The sequence below is a fragment of the Lipophrys pholis genome, assembly GCF_963383615.2.
Source record: "Lipophrys pholis genome assembly, chromosome: 23".
Taxonomy (NCBI): domain Eukaryota; kingdom Metazoa; phylum Chordata; class Actinopteri; order Blenniiformes; family Blenniidae; genus Lipophrys; species Lipophrys pholis.
The window spans coordinates 7105020-7123545 of NC_137645.1; the positions used below are offsets into that span (position 1 = coordinate 7105020).

The 18526-nt window shown below is 45.5% G+C and overlaps 4 protein-coding genes across 7 annotated transcripts; 2 read left to right on the forward strand and 2 right to left on the reverse strand.

Annotated features, from left to right (window-relative positions):
- Positions 1-1218: 1218 nt before the first annotated feature.
- On the reverse strand, positions 1219-2586 carry ccdc122 (coiled-coil domain containing 122; the record flags this gene model as incomplete). The annotated part of the gene is made up of 5 exons (XM_080492736.1): positions 1219-1291; positions 1373-1446; positions 1910-2026; positions 2106-2489; positions 2581-2586. The coding sequence occupies 5 exons, from the start codon at positions 2584-2586 to the stop codon at positions 1219-1221; spliced, it is 654 nt and encodes a 217-aa protein (XP_080348862.1).
- Positions 2587-3640: 1054 nt separating this feature from the next.
- On the forward strand, positions 3641-6452 carry mtrf1 (mitochondrial translational release factor 1). Of its 2 annotated transcripts, XM_080492861.1 has the most exons (9): positions 3641-4126; positions 4197-4279; positions 4524-4605; positions 5069-5176; positions 5287-5459; positions 5547-5664; positions 5740-5876; positions 5959-6057; positions 6217-6452. In XM_080492861.1, exons 1-9 carry the CDS (start codon positions 3736-3738, stop codon positions 6328-6330), a joined length of 1305 nt encoding a protein of 434 aa, XP_080348987.1. In that variant the 5' UTR covers positions 3641-3735; the 3' UTR covers positions 6331-6452. The 2 variants fall into 2 exon arrangements, with proteins under 2 accessions (XP_080348987.1, XP_080348988.1); XM_080492862.1 differs by lacking the exon at positions 5069-5176 and having other exon boundaries at positions 5197-5459.
- On the reverse strand, positions 6338-9026 carry wbp4 (WW domain binding protein 4). The gene is made up of 10 exons (XM_080492863.1): positions 8893-9026; positions 8681-8753; positions 8546-8608; positions 8235-8361; positions 7926-8162; positions 7796-7854; positions 7645-7720; positions 7404-7564; positions 7084-7334; positions 6338-7004 (listed from the first exon to the last, which is right to left on the reverse strand). Coding segments are annotated over exons 1-10 (1248 nt in total). The 5' UTR covers positions 8895-9026; the 3' UTR covers positions 6338-6805.
- Positions 9027-9842: 816 nt separating this feature from the next.
- On the forward strand, positions 9843-18108 carry LOC308127710 (glycerol kinase). Of its 3 annotated transcripts, XM_080492944.1 has the most exons (21): positions 9843-9968; positions 10267-10340; positions 10782-10888; positions 10961-11038; positions 11108-11187; positions 11313-11450; positions 11531-11640; positions 12705-12771; positions 12987-13004; positions 13675-13710; positions 13797-13864; positions 13950-13992; positions 14543-14623; positions 14705-14783; positions 15970-16066; positions 16144-16228; positions 16300-16420; positions 17115-17258; positions 17382-17468; positions 17730-17816; positions 17891-18108. In XM_080492944.1, the coding sequence occupies exons 1-21, from the start codon at positions 9876-9878 to the stop codon at positions 17899-17901; spliced, it is 1704 nt and encodes a 567-aa protein (XP_080349070.1). In that variant the 5' UTR covers positions 9843-9875; the 3' UTR covers positions 17902-18108. The 3 variants fall into 3 exon arrangements, with proteins under 3 accessions (XP_080349070.1, XP_080349071.1, XP_080349069.1); XM_080492945.1 differs by lacking the exon at positions 12987-13004; XM_080492943.1 differs by lacking the exon at positions 12987-13004 and having other exon boundaries at positions 10961-11187.
- The last annotated feature ends 418 nt before the right edge of the window (positions 18109-18526 follow it).

The following is an 18526-nucleotide window of genomic DNA, read 5'->3' on the forward strand; positions in this document are numbered from 1 at the left end:
TGTTAAAAACATTCCTGTATTTACAGGAGCTCGATCTGCAGAAACCAACCTGTTCAATACTTTGATATTTGTTGTGGTGGAGGGTGTATTTTCCACAATAACGGACAATTACTATCAAAAATGACTACAGTCTCAACATGAAGACAATTTTGATTAAACCTTTTGTTGCTAAATGTTTGTTTTGAAATCTTTGCCGTTTGCTCAGTGGTTTGACCGGATTGGCACCTCTTGCGAGCCGCTTTTGGACCACGGGCCTTCTGTTTGACATGCCTGTCGTAACTGGTTACAGTAAGACAGACGGTATCTTTTAAATAAATCTAATTTAGATGATTATTAATGGTATAAATTAAGGATTTCCCTTTCTTTTGTACTTCAAAGTCTCAAAATCTCATTTAATCACACAAGAAAATGTTCAATATTTAAGTATTTATGCGATCAAAAGGGATAAATATGCAGGTTTCAGGATCTATTTATTTATATTTATATTATTTTTCGAAGAAAAAGTATGTTTTTTTTGTCTGGTTTGAATGTAAACTTATATTTTTCCATTTTGGCACGTTTTTACAATTAGATATATCAATACTTTTAGACCGTCTGCTGATTTCTCGTGTAAAAAGGAGACATATATGTAATTGACATGGATATTTTGGGATGAGTTGTGGGATATCTGGTCCAAAACACTGTGATCGCTGCTCAATTTGAGCCTCTAAGGAAAGAAAAACCCGGTTTAACGAATGAGGATCTCCCTCTCGGGAGGATTTCGGAGCATCGAGGCGACTTCCCGAGGCCGCCGGAGCTCGCTGTGGCGTGCGGTAACTTCCAGGGCGAGTTTGAAGCCACAGTGGGCCTTGTCGCCTCGCGGCCGTCATGAGGCCCGGCGGAGCGGAAGCTGGAACAGCTTGTACCAAAAAAAAAAAAAAAAAGACAACAGCTCAGCATCGTGGCGGGGGACAGCTGGAGGACACCCGGCTTTTGTTTTGCGGACGCACCGTCTGACGAAACAAAATGAACGAAGCAGAGCAAAACTTCTAAACAGATTATTTATTGGTGATAAAACAGTTAAAGGAACACATCAGTGAGATTATCTGTGTGACAGAACAGATGACTGGATCAGGACGTTTAGTGGACACTGCTGCCCTCAAGTGTCCAACTGCAGTAACAACAACAACAACATGAACCTCGATAGTGACTCTTACCAATAAGTGAAATAAGAGCCGTTTAAATATTGTCCTGTCTCTTCTTCAGCTCAGCCAGCTTTCTCCTCATCTGGAAAACATCGTGGGACAATTTCCTGCGCCAGAGACATGGTTAGGAGACATTTAATCTCGTACTTCCTCTCAGGGTTACGACGCGTCAGGTTTCATGCTGTCACCTGTGTGCAGCCTGAGCTCTGCTCAGCTGGCAGCGGAGTCGCTTAACGACGGCCTCGTAGCGTCTGCTGTGGATCTGAGGAGAGACAGAGTGAGTTTTACTGAAGGTCCGTCCATTCCTACGTCTTCCCATCCATCCTCCGGGGGAAACGTTTATGGAAAAAAACTCCATGGACACGGGGCAGAACGCAACTTTTCTGAAACACTGCTACTTGGCGTGTACACAACGCCGGGCCGTAGTGAATAGATCTTCTGCACATGCTCAGTGCATCATTTTCGAAACGTCGTCGTGTAAACGTGAAACTTTTCTGAAACGAAGGCGGGAAAACGATCCATTTTCTCTTGAAACGTTGTCAAACCACAAACCTCCCCCGTGGCGGTTTATCACATTTCTTTTACTCGAGTACAGAACCGCCCGAGGTAACCAGCTGACGTACATCGCCAAGGGCAAACAAAAGCACTTTTTGGAATTTTAGGAAAAATATATGACGATAACTGTATTGTGAATTAAAAAAAAGCTCCAATCGTGACTGTTATACCTCCGTGTCTTTTTTTATTTGGGCCTGAATCCTGAATTCCTCCCGGAGCTGCTTGTTCTTCTCGGCGATGACCCTCCTCTTCACGGAGATCGCCTCTTTCAGAGCGTCAGCCTCTCTCTGTGGACAAAACACAAACATGAGATGTTTACGGACGCTGCAGGACTCCGGAAAAACCCAATTATCAGTCGAAGTCAACCTTTGCTGTTTGCACCGTGTTCCCATTTGGTTTCTTCAGATCCTCCCTCAGCTCCTCCCTTTGCTCCTTCAGCGTCCGGACCAGAGCTTTCTTCTCCAGCAGGTCCCTGCCGGCCGCCGTCTGGCTCGCCGTGAACATGACCGCCGACCTGTGAGCCTCCATCTTGTTGCGGTACGTGTTGAACATGGTGAGGGCCTCCTGGGCGTCGTCCTCCTGCTGAGCGATGGCGGCCTGGAGTCGCGTGTCGTCTCTGCTGACGGACGCGTAGCGGTCGTGGAGGGCTTGATGCTGCTGCTGCAGAAGCTCCAGTTCGTCCTCCAACAGGAGGACTTCCCTCGTCCTGCATCTCAGCTTCTGCTCGTCCTCAGAGTCACAAAGAGCCGCCTGGGAGAGGAAAACAAAACTATGTGATTATGTACAGTAACTGAAAAATATCAGATTTTTGCATCTGAACTGTTCTTAACGGTCATAAAACCTCCATGTGGACATTATTTGAGCGAATCAGTAATAGATTGGGATCCAGGACTAACCTGAATTGATGTGAGTGTCCTCTGATTCTCTTTCAGGGGACATTCAGTCTGGACTGAAAGTCCAAGAGTTTCCTCAAAACCTGACCAAAAGAGTAAAAAACATCCTTAATATATCTTCTACATTTACTTTGTCTTTAATATAAATTATATTAAGGATAACTGGGAATCTACTTAGCAATCGCATACCTTAAAATTGCATTTTGTTTGTATTTCGAAATGTCTTTATTGAATTTGAGGCAACATTAATAAAAAAAAAAAGAAATCATAAATTATTACAAATAAATTAAAAACTTTATAAAACTTGAAATCATTTAGTGACTAAATAAATGATAACACATGGAAAACACACACAAAGAAATACAGGGAATATAAGCCTATTAAAATACTGTTAAAATATATATTATTATATTTAATCTGAAATACTAATACATTAAATCTTTATTATCATCTAAGCTATTTTGAAAAATAGCCTTTGTTTGTGTCAAACTTACCCCAACAAATTGTTAATTATAATTAATATATTATTAATAGATAAAATATTACAAATAAACCTTTATAAACACACCTTCACTGAAATGAGATATTGAATGCTATGCTAATTGGCTAAAAAGCTAATAACGAATTTTGGCACAAATTAATAAGCACATAATTAATTCTATTGACATCTATGTAGAAGTATTCAACCACGTGTGTCTATGAAATCAAATGAATCCATTGATCCAAGATAAAAATATGATAAACCTTGATAGTCTCACCTTCTTCACTGAAATGAGACATTATTAAAGTCGCTTCAAGCTAATAAGCTTAAAACGCCAATTAAATTTTTTATCAAAATACTAATTAATTATTTATTATATCTACTTCCGCAAATTCCGCGCAGTATTAACATTAGTCTTCAGTTAATTGTTTCAAATTAATCAAGAATCTGTATTTTTTTAAGTAAACGTAAACTATTATCCAAAACCGCTATAAGCTTTGACTACATTTCCCAGAATTCCTGTCGCTCCCACTTCCTGTAAGTACTTCCGGCAAACAGCGGCCGTGCACCACATGTAAACACTTTCATAACGCAGTTTAGCGTCGCTTTATTTGCTTTGTGGATGTTTACATGTAGTGAAATGCTTGCAGGTCGTTTGCTTCGACTGTGTTCTTTTTGTAAACGTGCGGTTTATAGTGTAGGACGAGAATCTTTACGATGGAGGACACTTCAGGGACACAGCGGTGTGAACCTGTGGAGGTGTGTGGTGCCAGTCCGCCTCCTCCACACTGACTGGGTCGAGCTGTATGAGAAGGAATCCGTTCAACAGTACCTCCAGCAACTCGTGGAGGAGCGCAGAGAGCTCAGCAAGAAGCTGCAGCATCCCCACCTCAACGAGACAGACAGGAAACTGATGGTGAAGAGACACACCGAGCTGCTGCCTGCAGCTGATGCCCTGGAGAGGATGGAAGGAGCCATGAAGGACCTGGAGGAGGTGGTTTCCCTGCTGGATGGTGAGTATGTGTCAGCCTGTGGTTATATATCCATATGTCGGTGTGTTCAGGGTGCGTCTCACATCTGCAGGCGCCAAAGATGAAGATCTGACTGAGTTATTAAAGGAGGAGGAAGCACAAATCTCCAGCAAGATCCTGGCATTGAGGGAAGAGGTAGGAAGTCGTGCTCAGATCTTTGTGCTTGCAGGTCACGTGTCAAGCATTCTGCAACATACAACATACCTTTGACATGGCTTGGAAAAGTCACGCACCACCGCCAGATGATGTTTCTGACAAAGACGGAAGAACATCAATGCATGTCAAAGGGATGTTGTAAAAAGAAAAACGCCAACCAACAAACTAAGTGCACAAGGTCATGTGTTATGTTTGCTCCCATGCCGTTCTCCTTTATCCACAGTTGATCAAAGTTCTCGTACCCAGTGATCCGCTTGACGTAAGTAACGTGATGCTGGAGGTGGTGTCGGGACGAACGACAGGAGGTGGGATGTTTGTGATTCTGTGTTCATTAGTACTGTATTCTTCAGACCCAAAGTCCCTCCTGAGTATTAAAAAAAAAAACACCATGAAGAGGAAGAAAAACATATTTTGCACTGGACTATAAGTCGCATTTATTTGGACTTTAATTTCACAAAATCCTCGACCAAGAACAGACATTTGAAGTTATTCGGTCTTTTAACCAGCTGATTGATAGCTATGCCGGTCGTTGCGGCGTCTGCGCACGCTCGATCATCTCAGTGGAAAAGAGCTTGAAGCGGTGTGCTCACCATAATACCAGCTGTGTTTCTATATTTCCCACATGTAAGTCACTCCTGAGTATAAGTCGCAGGACCAGCCAAACTATGAACAAAAAGTGCGACTAATAGTCCGGGAAATACGGCAATCACTGTGTTTCTTCAACTTCAAATGAAGAGATGAAGGATTTCCTCTTGGTGTGGTTCACAGGAGACATCTGTCAGCAGTTCACCAGAGAAATGTTCGACATGTATCAGGGTTACGCCCTCTACAGGAACTGGGACTTTGACGTGCTGAACTACACCCCTGCAGAGTTTGGTAAGACACTATTGTTTCAGGTGACACGGGGGGGGAGAGGCTCCACTCACACCCTCGGTTTATTCCATCACAAAGCCTGTGGAAACGTTGGGAAATACTTGGCCTCTCAGGTGGTTTGCACCACGCGGCGGTCAGAGTCGCCGGGGAGAACGTGTACCGGCACCTGAAGCACGAGGGCGGGACGCACCGCGTGCAGAGGATCCCCGAGGTGGGCCTCTCCTCCAGGATGCAGCGCATCCACACGGGAACCATGACGGTCATCGTCCTGCCTCAGCCCGTGGAGGTACGCGACGCGGCGCTCCGCTCTCTCCGCGTGTCATTTGGAAGTGGAGGTTCGTGGGTCTTGAGGCTTCCGCTTGTCCGTCCTCAGCTTGACGTCCACATCGATCCGAAGGAACTCCGCGTCGACACATTCCGATCCCGAGGGGCCGGCGGCCAAAGCGTCAACACCACGGACAGCGCGGTGCGCGTCGTTCATCTCCCGACAGGTACAGCCTTCAAACCGCTCCTCGGGGGGTTGTCAGAAAGTAGTTCTCTTCCATTGCCGTCATTCTAACCCTCAGGAATCAGTGCCGAGTGTCAGCAGACTCGCTCCCAGCTACAGAACAGAGACACCGCCATGCGCATGCTGAGGGCCAGGCTGTACCAGAGCATGATGGGTAAAGAGACGGCGCAGAGGCACACGGCGCGGAAGCAGCAGGTGAGTGAAGCCCGGAAATGTCTGTCTCTCGGCGTCTGGAGTCCGTTGTCTTCATGGGCCGTCGTCGTTGCCACGGTTACAGGTGGGGACTCGCTCTCAGTCGGAGAGGATTCGTACCTACAACTTCAGTCAGGACCGGGTCACCGACCATCGGACCGGATACAGCACTCGGGATATCAAGGTCAGGGGTCAGATTTCGGCATTTTTCAGCCATTTCCATGGAAACGGGCTTCATCTTCAGAAGGTTGCAGCGGAAACGCTAAACTTTCCTCGAACAGAAACGAAACATTTTCACTTGAAACGTCACTGAGTTCTTCCTTTATCTGTGACCTTCGTTCAGGAGTTCATGAGAGGAGGCGAGCCGCTGGACGACACGATCTGCGACGTCCTCCAGCACGCGGAGAGGGAAGCGCTACTGGAGGCGGCCGAGAGCAACAAACAACCTGCAGACTGACGCTCGCCACGAATCCAGACAAACCTGTAATTGTATTTATTTTTCAAATAAAAGCTCACCTGTACAGTTTGTCATTTCTCCTCATTCAATTCTCAGAGCTGGAGACTTCCTGCAGCAATAGAATGTGCTCGAGCCTTAAACTTTAAATCTAGAATTTCAATCAGCGACTATATAAAATAACTTCCCTCCCATCAGGGTGTGGTGAGGCCACCTATCAGCGCCATACACACTCACTGAAAGGACCCGCCCTGCGTGACGCGTGCCAGCTGATGGTGTTTTCATCTTCAGACTGATAAATTAAGAGCTTATTTACAAAATGAGTTTTATTCAGATCACATTAATAATGACAATCTCTCATTCACGATATACAAAAAAAAGAAAAGAAACCTAAGGTCACATCTCCACAAGCCAGAATCATCTTATAAAATTAGTTTTTTCTTGTATGAAAGTCTCGGATCTGTTTGGACGCCTTTCCTCAGTCGTCGTCGTCGTCCCTTTGTCGGAGTCTCCTGGACTTCCCGTTCTGCGTCTTGTTCCTCCTGAAGGACGCCGGTCCGCCTTCGTCGCCGAGCGACGTGATGATGCGCTCCTTGAACTTCGGCTTCGGCGGCAGAGCCATCGGAGCCCTCGGCACGCTTTCTTCCACGTGGGGCAACTGGAGGTCCACATTTGCACTGTAGGGGGGGAAATTGTATGATTTTTGAAACAGTCTTGAAACAACTTGAACCTCCGGTGGACACAGCAGGTACTTACTATGGATCCTTCTCCTCTTTGATCTTCTCCCAGGCTCCGTACGGATTGACGGTCCGAGACCTTTTCACTTGTATCTTCACCACTGGCGTCTTCTCCTCCGTCTTTTCAGGTTCGACAGTTGTGTTTTGGACGACTGCCTCCTCCTCCTTTGTTTCTTTCTCATCCTCTTTAGTTGTATCGGCGCTGGCGAGATCTTCATCATCTTTCTCCTCTTCCTCTTTTCCTGAAGGCTCGGCATCGGCTTTTCTTTTCTGCCAACAAAGAAGAACCGTCAGGTGGGAAGAGTAAATTCTACGAATCTCCAGAGGCGGATTCCTCACCCTGAAGCTGATTTGGGGGGTATTCGACTGATCAGGGACCTCCTGGGTATCCGGGGCCGGGTCAGAGCTTTCTTTTACTTCTGAAGGCGCCCCGGGAGCCGCAGGCTCCTCCCCAGATGCCTCACTAGAAATTAAGTCAGTCGGCTTTTCCCAGTTGGACTCTGAGAGGTCAGAACGATATGGTTTTGATTAAATAGGTTCAGATTAATCCGTTCAAATCAACTATAAAATGATCCTCCACCTCCAGTTTCTGTGTTGTAGTAATAGGTGTAGCCATCAGGACTGACGGCTTCCATCCAAGCAGGGCCCGAAGAGCTCTGAGGAGGAAAAACAATGTCAACAGGTGGAAGAAACCAATCGGCAATAATCAAAATAGTGGAAATGGGACGAACCGCTGTCTGTTCATACGGAGCAGATCCTTGGAAACCTTCTGGGTTTTCCCACCGAGATTCTGTTGGGAAACGAGTAAAGTTGACCAGAGACCAGTCGTTTTTCCAATCTTGTGATCTGAGGTTTCCTCACCGCCAGTCGTCGTGTTGTAGTAGTACGCGTGTCCTTCGTCCGACACCCCTTCCACCCAAACCTGCGTCTCCGATTGCTGTCGGGGCTTCATACGCCCTTTCTCTTGTTTTTTTTTCTGTTTCTTGGGCTGAGGATTTGCACGAGGTTGTGGCGGCGCCGGTGAAGGACCCGGTGAAGGAGCCGGCCAAGAAGCCGGCGCTGAAGCCGGCGCTGAAGCTGCAGCTGGAGAACTCAATCCTGACGCACACAAAACAGCTCATTTAAAGTCACTTTAAGGTTTCAGGTTTCTCACTTAAGTAGACTCATTACCTTGCGATTCCCTCTCCATCCTCTTCAGATCTTCCTCGTACGCCTTCATGGCCGCCTCTTCCATTGCTGCGAACTGTTTACACATGCGTTTCTCCTGCTTTGCTTTGTCGACGCTCTTCTTTTTAATCTGTAGAGAGGGAGATATGAAGACATGACCAATAAGAGTACAGCTCTCCATGCTGGGTGTTCATGCTGGAGCTTATCTCTGCTGCCAGCATCATTCTCAGGGAATGATGCCAAGCCAGGCAGGTTTTTTAAAGTGTTAATATCTACTGAATATGTCTGTGAGTTTGGATGCAGTTGTAATTTACCTCTGAGATCTTTGCAGCCACATTCTCCTTGTGATTTTTCCCTCTTTCATGAAACTCGATGCTCTGCAAAGTTAACATTGACATTATTTTCTTCGCTTTTTATAAAGACATTTTCTTACTTCTGACTCCACTCACAGGCTTGTTGTCCGCGATCCAGCACTTACAGTACTGGCAGAACTTCCTGGGTTGAGATTTCCAATAATCTGCCCTGAAAAATACACAAAACAATCAAAGATTACCTCCAGCATGCTAAGCTAAAGTGGCTAACTCACGGATTGACCGCAAAATGGAGCGCTTGTGTTACGAAACATGAGAATAAGGACCTACGAGGATGTGTCATAACTTACATTTTGGGTGTTTGGAGTCCAAAAACTGAGAAGATTTTAACATAAAATCAAATCTGAAGAGATAAGTTTCCCCTCATTTCAAGAACCACAACACGGTCCAGCACTGATGACGTCAGCAACAGTCGCCGTCCACTGACGCTATGACACAAGTAATATAATGATATAACAAATAACGCAACAAAACAATAAATCATGCAAATTAATAAAAACTTAAGGAAATCTGATGGACTAAATTGAATGATGTTTCGCTGCGGAATGTACAAATATTGTTTAAATTGCTCAAAATACAAAGACGTGTAATAATGTCACATACGTATGGCTATGCCACTGAGAATGTATGTGTTGTTACATTATATAAGTCTTCAATATAGTTGTTATTGGTGGCATTTAATGGCGTACATATTAAGTGAGTTTTGAGATGTCTAAAAATAAAAAAAAAGCTCAGTATGGACGGGAAAATGCAAAAATGTGCCTTTATTTGCTAAATGTCAATGTGTTCATGAATATTACATTAACTAACGAGGAGTGCACTCAGGAGAGAGCAGACCTTCCCCTTAACCCCGTGTTCACCGGATCTAGTTACTATGAAGTAGCATTGTGTCTATTCGTCGAAACAGCCTCCCATATGGTCTAGCGGTTAGGATTCCTGGTTTTCACCCAGGCGGCCCGGGTTCGACTCCCGGTATGGGAACGTATCTTTTTCTCATCAACGTTCAACAAACCCAATATATTAATTTAAATGTTTTTTTCACAGTCTGTCTATTGAAATGATAAAGTATGATGAATACTTTTGCATACTAGATTTGATTCTGGAAATAAGCGCTCCTTGAAAAATCACCGTCATTTACGTCACCTCGACGTCATCGGTGCGCGACGGTCCGTCTGCACGACTTTGCTGAAACCTCCGGTCGATCCCGACCCGGTTCTTTGCCGGTTCTAATTCTGGGCTCTCCTGTCCAGGCCCGACACTCCGGGGGCTGCCCATGAACGGCGCCATGGCCGCGTCCTCACACCGGATCATGCTGGGCCCGCTGGTGGCTGCCATCGACCAGGGAACCAGCTCCACTCGGTTCCTGGTGAGGAGAACCGGGATCTGGACGAGATTGTACTCCAGGGATATTACATATCCTTTAATTTATTTAATGCCTCTTTGGGATTAGTAATCCATCCGATATTTAGTCTAAGCTCTGAGAATGAATCATATGTGAAAAATAATGTCAAATACTCCAAACATTGCATATTTATTTCCCAAATTCTGTATTATAATGATCCATACTGCAAAATAATGGGTGTAAACAACCCGAGGAAGCTTTTCTGTGAAGGGAAAACCCAGATTCAAGTAATAATCTCATGTTGTCTTGTGATTTTTGTAAGGTGTTTAACTCTAAAACAGCAGAGCTGCTGAGCCATCATCAGGTGGAAATCAAACAGAGCTTCCCCAAAGAAGGGTGAGTGTTAAACTTTGGTTCTTTTCTCAACGAGGGGGTTGAAAATTCTCCATTTTCATGGAAAAGGGGTAAAACGCAACTTTTTGAAAATGCTCTCGGGGGGGGGGGAACCCACTACTTTTTGAAAATGCTCTGTTTCCGTTGAAATGGGGGAAACTCTCTCGCCGTGGAAAAGTGGAGGAAAAATGCAACTTTTTGAAAATGTTCCATGTCCGTTCCTGTGGAAACAGGCAACAAAATGCACATTTTTGACAACACTTTGACTCGCAAAAAAAACCCCACAGGAAATTGCAACTTGTTTCAAAAACATTTCAACTCCATCTCCCGGGAAACGGGGAGAAAACGCAACTTTTGGAAAATGCTATTTCTCAGTAGAAAATCAAACTTTTGAAAATAAGTGTCTCAGAAAACTTTTTTCTTTTTTTTTTTTCTGATCTCCAGATGGGTGGAGGAGGATCCCCGGGAGATCCTGCAGTCTGTCTACGAGTGTATGGAGCGGACGTGTGAAAAACTGACTCAGCTGAACATCGACATCTCCAACATTAAAGGTATCTGTTGATCCTGTGACGCCAAAAAACTCGCCAAAAAGTTTCCGATTCAGATCTTTAATGTGTCGTCAGCCATCGGCGTGACCAACCAACGAGAGACGACCCTCGTCTGGGACAAAGAGACCGGGGAGCCGCTCTACAACGCAATCGGTACGTCGTCCCGTCGTTACCTCACCTTATTAACGAGCGACGAAGAAACTGAAACTTGTTTGTCTCCAGTGTGGTTGGACCTGCGGACTCAGTCCACGGTGGAACGGCTCATTAATAAAACTCCCGGGAGGAACAAGAACCACCTGAAGGTCAGTTGCTGTCCAGCAGAGTGTAATTGGACACCAGCTTCATTGTCTTTCCTGCCTGAGTTACCTTGTCCTTCACCTCCGCTCACGTCTCTTCGTGTTCATTTTGCCGGTCGCATGCCCTGCAGCATAAGACCGGCCTCCCCATCAGCACGTACTTCAGCGCCGTGAAGCTCCGCTGGCTGATGGACAACGTGGACGAGGTGCGGGACGCCGTGGTGTCCCACCGCGCCATGTTCGGCACCGTGGACTCCTGGCTCATCTGGGTGAGCCTGCGCCTCCTTGAACGCGTTCGCCTTCTCTCTGGGTTTCTTTTTGGCGTAACCCGCGATGGTTTCTCTGGCAGTGTTTGACCGGCGGGAAGTCCGGTGGCGTCCACTGCACCGACGTGACCAACGCCAGCCGCACCATGCTGTTCAACATCCACACCCTCACCTGGGACCCGGAGCTCTGCAAGTGAGGCCATCCTGCAGCGTCGGAGGGCAGATTTAGGCGCCGATCACACGGCAACGTTCTCACGTGAAAACGCAAAACGTTTGCGGCTCCGCGTTGACGCGACGACGGTGCTCGTAAAGACTGAAAAATGCAACTTTTTAAAAGCTTTTTGAAAACGCTCAGTCGCCGTTTAAACAGGGAACCGCAGCTTATTGAAAACCATTTGAAAATGCTCCATCTCCATGGAAACGGGGGGAAAATAGCAACATTTTGAAAGCGCTCCGTCTCCGTAGAAACAGAAAAATGTAGCTCATTAAAAATGGAAACGGAGGAAAGACAACTTTTTAAAAATGCACTGATTCCGTCTCCAAAGGAACGAAGGAGAAAAAGCTACATTTTGAAAACATTATGTCTCTGTGGAAGCAGGAAAGCACAACTTGTGAAAACTTTTTGAAAGTGCTCCGTCTCCATGGAAATGTGAGAACGTAACTTTTTGACAACGCTTCGTCTCCGTGGAAACGGGAAACTATAACTTATTATAAACTTTCTGAGAACGCGCCATCTCCATGGAAACGGAGGAATCAACTTTTTGCCAATGCTCTGACTCTGTTTCCATGGAAACTAGAGAAAAAAAAAGAACATTTTGAAAACATGTCTCTGTGGAAACAGTTAAAATGCAACTTTTTGACAACGCTCTCCATAGAAACGGGGGAAATCACAACTTTTTGAAAACTGTCTGACTCTGTCTTCTTGGAAAAGTGGCAAAAGGCAACTTTTTGAAAACTCTTGTCTCCTTGGAAACAGAGGAAAAAAGCAACTTTTTGCTTTTTGAAAACGCCCCATTTCCATGAAGATGGGGGGGAAACGCATTTAATTTAAAAACGAATCGTCGATTTCAAAACGGGTAAAAGTGCCCATTTAAAAAAAAACAAAAACACTTCGTCTTCATGTAAACGGTGGAAAGTTTCCGTGTAAACACGAAACTTTTTCCGAAACGGAAACGTCAAAGCGACGCGGCTTCACCTGAAAACAATAAGCGAGGCCTCCGAAATAACATCGACTCTTTTCCTGGATTTCCAACTCAGATATTTCGGGATTCCCATGGAGATCCTGCCCAGAGTGAGGAGCTCTTCGGAAATCTACGGCCTCATGGTGAGAAAACCTCCGTATTTCTGCGGGTCCGGTTGTAATTTCTCGATTATTTTTAACCCTTGAATGTCCTCGCTGTCTGCTGGGACTGTTCACAGTGGCTAAGATAACGACTAATAAGATAAAGGAGGTTTGTTGCGTTTTGTTTTCCTGCATGGAGCCGAACGTTACTTCAGGCTTCTCTCTGTGTGCCGTTGTCTCTCCTCTCTCACTGATAGAAAATATGTTCTAGTCGGGTAAGTAGGACTACTTTCCTCATCCAGCCTCTCTGTGGACGTTTTCTTTCTTTCCCCCATCATGCATTGCATTTTCCTCTGGAGATGCACTGGCGCTCCCTCGCTGCTTCTGTGGTGGCATGTCGCTCCAACAGCCAAATCTCTTCACAGCCAGACCTGGAGGGTTAATTCTCATTTAATCTGCCTACAATTTAGTATTTCATAGTCACGAATCTGAATTTCATAGTCACAAATGAGTATTTCATGACCTTAAATTATTATTTCTTGACGATGAATTACTATTTTCTCATCCTGAATGAATATTTTTGGGCCTCAAATGAATATTTCGTAGCCAGAAATGTTTTCTGTAACGTTTCGTGGCCTCGGATTACGCCTTAATTCAGTGTTTCGGGGCCACGGTTGAATTTTTGTACTTCTCGAAGTCTGGGGCTCCGTGGTGACGGCCACATGTGGGAGTGAAGACATTTTACTTTGACAGGTTGACCTTTGCCCTCTGCTTCCCTCAAACACTTTCCCCTTGTGGTAGACTTCAAATCCTCCCTTTGTATTTCTGTCAAGTACTACAAAGGCGACACAATTGATGCATATTTTTGGACCAAAAATAAATAAATAAAAATGATGGTAACGTCTAAATCCTCACTCATTCACTTTTTCTTGTTCACCGTGGCAGAAATCCGGAGCGCTCTCGGGTATTCCCATTTCCGGGGTAAGTTCATCCGACTTCCCGATTTGTTCCCACCGATTTCTCCCCGAAACTTTCTCCCCTGAAATCTGCGCCTTCGCGTCAAACAGTGTCTCGGAGACCAGTCGGCGGCACTTGTGGGACAGATGTGTTTCCAGGACGGGCAGGCTAAAAACACGTGAGTGGCGTTTTTTTTAAAATGATTTCATGTGAATGTGCGATGAACGCGGGGGGCGTGTTTTGATATTTCTCTTGTGTTTCAGGTACGGGACCGGCTGCTTTCTCCTCAGAAACACCGGAGCAAAGGTACCCTACTGAAAACTTGTTTCGTAAACTGTAATCTGAAGGATCGCCTGATGTTTTCTCATAGCGGCTCGTTTACGCGACAATTTCGAGTGAAAATGCAAAATTTTCGAGTGAAAATGCAACATTTTCGCAGCGTTTTAAGCGTCGGTTTCCATGACGACGGAGCTCGGCGTCGTTGAAAGCGCAACTTTTAGAGAACATCTCCAAGGTGGAAATTTTTTGAATTTTTCTCTGGTCGCATCTCCTTGGAAACGCGGGGTAAAACTTTTAGAAAGATGCTTAGACTTATAAAACGGGGGGAAACGTAACTTTGTTTCCGTGGAAACGAAAGAAAACACAACTCTTTGAGGATGCTCTCATTCTGTCTCCACGGATACGGAGAGAAATGCAACGTTCTGAAAATGTTCCGACTGTCCTCATGGTAACAGTGGAAAACGCTGCATAGGCGGACATCGTTTTCACAAAGTTTTTTTGAAATGAAAACACAAAAACGATGTTTGCACTTGGAACGCTGTGGTCTAAACGGGGCCGACTCTTCATGATCTTCCAGCCGGTGATGTCGGACCACGGCCTCCTCACCACCGTGGCGTACAAGCTGGGCCGGGACAAACCTGCATGCTACGCTCTGGAGGTATTACACTTTTCCTAAATGCATAAACTTGTTTGATTTTTGTGGAACGAGCCGTTCTCAGGGTTCTCCTGGTCTCTCCAGGGCTCGGTGGCCATCGCCGGAGCTGTGGTGCGCTGGCTGCAGGACAATCTGGGCATCATCGGTTCATCTGAAGAGCTCGGTTTGTTCTTGTCCCTGGAAGACAATTATTAGGGACGCACCGGCAGCGATGGCCGTGTCGGGTATCCGGTCTGGTACTGCACGGAGTACTTGTACTCGTCCCAGCAGAGTTAGCCCGATGTCGCTCATTAGTTTAGCTGCTCAGTGGCTCCAGGAGGATTTTACTCCGCTACGTGCTAGATGCTAAAAAGTTTCAGGACACAAACACCAGTAATGCTACATGCTACATGCACACACACACACACACACACACACACACACTTGCGATGCTACATGCTAAATAGTTTTAGGGCTCACACACCAGTAATGCTACATGCTAAAGAGTTTCAGGGCTCACACACACCAGTAATGCTAAATGCTAAAGAGTTTCAGGGCTCACACACCAGTAATGCTACATGCTAAAGAGTTTCAGGGCTCACACACCAGTAATGCTACATGCTAAAGAGTTTCAGGGCTCACACACACCAGTAATGCTAAATGCTAAAGAGTTTCAGGGCTCACGTACACCAGTAATGCTACATGCTAAAGAGTTTCAGGCTCACACACCAGTAATGCTACATGCTACATACTAAAGAGTTTCAGGGCTCACACATACCAGTAATGCTACATGCTACATGCTAAAGAGTTTCAGACTCACACACCAGTAATGCTACATGCTACATGCTAAAGAGTTTCAGAGCTCACACCAGTAATGCTACATGCTACATGCTAAAGAGTTTCAGACTCACACACCAGTAATGCTACATGCTACATGCTAAAGAGTTTCAGACTCACACACCAGTAATGCTACATGCTACATGCTAAAGAGTTTCAGACTCACACACCAGTAATGCTACATGCTACATGCTAAAGAGTTTCAGGGCTCACACCAGTAATGCTACATGCTACATGCTAAAGAGTTTCAGGGCTCACACCAGTAATGCTACATGCTAAAAAGAGTTACGGCAAAGCTTTACCTTCACAAATCGTTTGTTTATGGAGTATAGATTCGGCTGAATGGCATTTGTCAAGTACTCGTATCGGTACTTGGCATCGGCAAGTAGCTAAAGGTTCATACTCGTATTGGTACTCAGTATCATCAAGTAGCTAAAGGTCCGTACTCGTCCTTAACAAATTGGTATCGGTGCGTCCCTAAGAACTATCCTTCTGTAAATATCTGTGTGGTAATGACACGTTTCGCCGTGCAGAGAAGTGTGCTGCCACCGTCGGGACGTCGTACGGCTGCTACTTCGTCCCCGCGTTCTCCGGTCTGTACGCGCCGTACTGGGAGCCCAGCGCCCGAGGGTACGACATCTTCCTCCCTGCTCCCGCCAACAACCTCCGCAGGACTCGGACTCACTTCTGTCTGCTTCGCGTTACAGGATCATCTGCGGCTTGACGCAGTTCACCAATAAAAACCACCTGGCGTTTGCTGCTCTGGAGGCGGTTTGTTTCCAGACTCGAGAGGTGCGTGTTCAGGGTTGTTCCCCAGCGCGAGGCGACGGCGTGAGGTGTGATTCTTTTATCCTCCGCTGCAGATTCTGGACGCCATGAATCAGGACAGCGGGATCCCGCTGACCCAGCTGCAGGTGGACGGCGGGATGACGTCCAACAAGCTGCTGATGCAGCTGCAGGCCGACATCCTCTGCATCCCCGTCGGTAAGACGTGGCGGCGATAATCCCGCTCCCAAGATTGTGTCTGAGCGTTTTCGAAAAGTCACGTTTTCATGGCAACGGAGTCGGGAGAATTTTTGAAAAGTTGCTTTGTCCACCATTTCCAGGTAGACAGAGTCTTGATTGTTTTTTAAAAAGTTGCGTATTCCCCCTTTTCCACGGAGACGGCGTGGGATTTTTTTTCACATGTAGATGCAGTTGTGAGCACTTTTGAAATGTTGCATTTTTCCCCATTTCCATAGAGATTGAATCGGACTGTTTTCGAAAAGTTTTGCTATCCCCCCATTTTCATTGAGACTGTTTTCTCAAAAAGTTGCATTTTCTCCTGTTTGCACGAGACAAAGTGGGAGAGTTTTCAAAAAGTTGAGTTTTCTACCGTTTCCATGCAGATGCCGTCTGTAGCACTTTTGATAAGTTCCATTTTTCCCCGTTGCCAGAGTCGGAGGGTTTATAAAAAGTTGAATTTTCCCCATTTCCACGTAGACAGAGTGGGAGTTTTCAAAAATTGCGTTTTCCCTGTTTCTAGAGAAACGGCGTCGGAGCGCTTTCACAAAGTTGCGTTTTCACCTCGTAGGAGCGTTTTTGAAATGTTGTGTTTTTCCCCGTTTCCATGGGGACAGAGTTGGAGACATAGTTAGTTCATGTAGCTGTTTGAAAAGTTTTAAAACTTTTCCCCCAGTGAAGCCGTCCATGCCGGAGACCACGGCTCTGGGAGCCGCCATGGCGGCCGGCGCAGCAGAGGGAGTGAGCGTGTGGAGTCTGAGTCCTGAGGACCTGAGTGAAGTCACCTCGGAGAAGTTCGAGCCTCAGATCAACCCTGAAGGTATGCACACACACACACACACACACACACACACACACACACACACACACACACACACACACACACACACACACACACACACACACCCGTGTGTTTGATAGCAGCTGTTGTGTTGTGCTGCAGAGAGCGAGTTTCGCTACGCCCGCTGGAAGAAGGCGGTCCAGAGGTCCATGAACTGGGAGACCACCGAGCCGCTTTGTAACGGAAACGGTACTCAAATCATCCTCTTTACATATTAGAACCCCAAACATTCATTTGTCGCCATGAAATGTTGATTTGTGTCTCATAAATATTCATTTATGGCGATTAAATATTCATCTGTGGCCATGAAATATATATTTTTGGCCACAAAGTATTCATTTGTGGCTCATAGATATGCCGTTGTGGCTAAAATTATTCATTTGTGTCCATGAAATATACATTTGTGGTTCATAAATCAGAATTTATGTGTTTTTTTCCCGTGTCTTCCAGGTGAACCGAGCATCTTCAGCAGCGTCCCGCTGGGTTTCTACATCATAGGCAGCATGCTGATGCTGATCGGAGCCAAATACATCTCGGGTGAGTTTCTTCCGTCGCCGTGGCGACGATCCCCCGCTTCAAAACCGGCGTGACGTGCGACTCTCCGTCCGCAGGGCCGCTCTGAGACTATGACGACGACGCCTCACCGCCGCCGCCGCCGGAGGAAGAGGAGGAGGAGCGACCGCGTCACCTGACCCGTGCCGCTTTTCTCTAATTTATTCGTTATAGTTTCCGACTAAATCTCGGTTACGTTCCGCCGACATCATGCATGAAGTGTTATCGAATCTACGACGCCCTAAACATCTGGAATTAAACTGTAAATTGTGTCCACAAAGTAATATTTCATGAGCTTAAATGATTTAGTCGCCACAAAATACTATTTATAGCCACAATTTAATATTTAGTTTCCAAAAATGAATAGTAGTATTTGCAGGAAGTTTTATTCTGATTCATTATTTAATATTTTGTGGCCTCAAACTGGTATTTCAGAGCCACATATGAATAATTATTTGCTAGAAATGTATATTTCTTAGACACAAATCCGTATTTGATGGCTACGAATTAATATTTATTGGCCACGAATTCCTAATTATTACACACAAATTAATATTTAGTTTTCATAAATTATTAGTCTCAAAAAATTATCATTATGAGCAGGAAATTAATATTTATTATTTAATATTTTGTGGCCTCAAACTAGTATTTCAAAGCCACAAATTAATATTATATATTAATATGTATATTATATT